The sequence below is a fragment of the Nicotiana attenuata genome, unplaced genomic scaffold (assembly GCF_001879085.1).
Source record: "Nicotiana attenuata strain UT unplaced genomic scaffold, NIATTr2, whole genome shotgun sequence".
Lineage (NCBI taxonomy): Eukaryota > Viridiplantae > Streptophyta > Magnoliopsida > Solanales > Solanaceae > Nicotiana > Nicotiana attenuata.
Window position 1 is genome coordinate 341,902 of NW_017670435.1, and position 1,459 is coordinate 343,360.

General features: G+C 35.0%; 1 protein-coding gene across 1 annotated transcript; it reads right to left on the reverse strand.

The window, feature by feature from the left end:
• Positions 1 to 571: 571 nt before the first annotated feature.
• LOC109239360 (60S ribosomal protein L39-3) lies at positions 572 to 1,190 on the reverse strand. The gene is made up of 3 exons (XM_019405912.1): positions 1,099 to 1,190; positions 905 to 1,008; positions 572 to 788 (listed from the first exon to the last, which is right to left on the reverse strand). Exons 1-3 carry the CDS (start codon positions 1,099 to 1,101, stop codon positions 740 to 742), a joined length of 156 nt encoding a protein of 51 aa, XP_019261457.1. The 5' UTR covers positions 1,102 to 1,190; the 3' UTR covers positions 572 to 739.
• Between the last annotated feature and the right edge of the window lie 269 nt (positions 1,191 to 1,459).

The window sequence follows — 1,459 nt, forward strand, 5'->3', positions numbered from 1 at the left end:
GAAAACTTTAGCTATCACTATACTGATAAGTTCAATCCTCTCAATTCATACCATGAACATAACTCAAAAAAATAACTGAACTTAAAGTAAAACTAACCAGGAGCCTCCGGTACCCTCGCAACAACCAAACCAAAACCTAGTATATAGTCATATCCTTGCTTCTTCTTTGCATTTCTTCACCACTGAGTTACTCATTACCTCTTCTCAAAAAAATTTGTTTCTTTATTTCATTTCTTGTCAATCATGCTTTCCTTTTATACACAAACATTCTAACAATATCATAGGTAAATTCTAGTGTTTTTTCTTATGGAAAGGAAATTGGTCTGGGACCAAACTTATGACTAACCGGTCTTCGAAACTCAGGGATAACGAGCCAGCTCCTCTACCTTTATACACTTAATACAAAGCTTAGTCCACATGGCAAAGGGCTTGATCAGGCTAATTCTAGCATAGAGCTAAGCATATAGGAAAATTTTGACCACACAAATTCCACTTTTCACCAATGCTGCCACACAAGTGAAAATCACATACAGATTATTCAATGCATGAAAGTAATCAACAAATACCACCATTAAACCAGCATTAAAACATCTAGAATTAACCAGAAATAAACTCATAAACCGTCATTCAATGTATAAACTCCATTGAAATTAAAACACATCATGTTTCATCACAAAACAAGGACATAATCCAACAAGTTTTTTCATTAGAATCATGAATAAAGCTCGACTCTTCCACCTTAAAACCCTAGCTTGGTTCTACGCCAGTGCCTGCGCTTAGCATTGTACCTGAAAAAACAAAATCAAATTTTCATTAGCGAAATGAACAAAATATAATTTCATTAGTGAAACAAACATAAATCAGCAAAAAAAATATTAAATTTTTTTACTGCAAATTGAAATACCTGATAGTGTTATCAGTCCTCATACGAATCCAGTAAGGAATGGGCCTGTTTTGCCTCTGCTTCTTCGCCAGTTTCTTCTTAATCATAAATGTCTTATGTGACGGCTACATAAGAAAAATATTGGAACTAAATCAGTAAATAAAATTACGAGCTTACATTTGTATTGATTAGAATATTTCTTAGTAGAATCGTACCATTTTCACCGGTTGGAGGTTCTCGACGATAAGCTCTGAAGCTGCTTGAAGTTGTGAAGCCCTAAGGAGGAAAAAAACCCTAATTTGTGAGGTTATATACTGGTGCATAACGAGGCCCAGTGGGTTGGAATTTACTTTTGGGCCAAATTTCGAGTGATCCAATGAGTAAAGAGGATTGATTTACGCAAATGTCTCTTTTTTAGGCCATTAATTAGATTTTGCCCATATTTGAAAAGTTATGTAAATAGCCCTCAAAAATGGGTGAAAATTATTTACCCTCCCTAACTTTGTGTTAAAATCAAACCCCCCCCCCCCTCAACTTTGAACAATAATCATTCTCCCCCCTTTATCGTACACAATA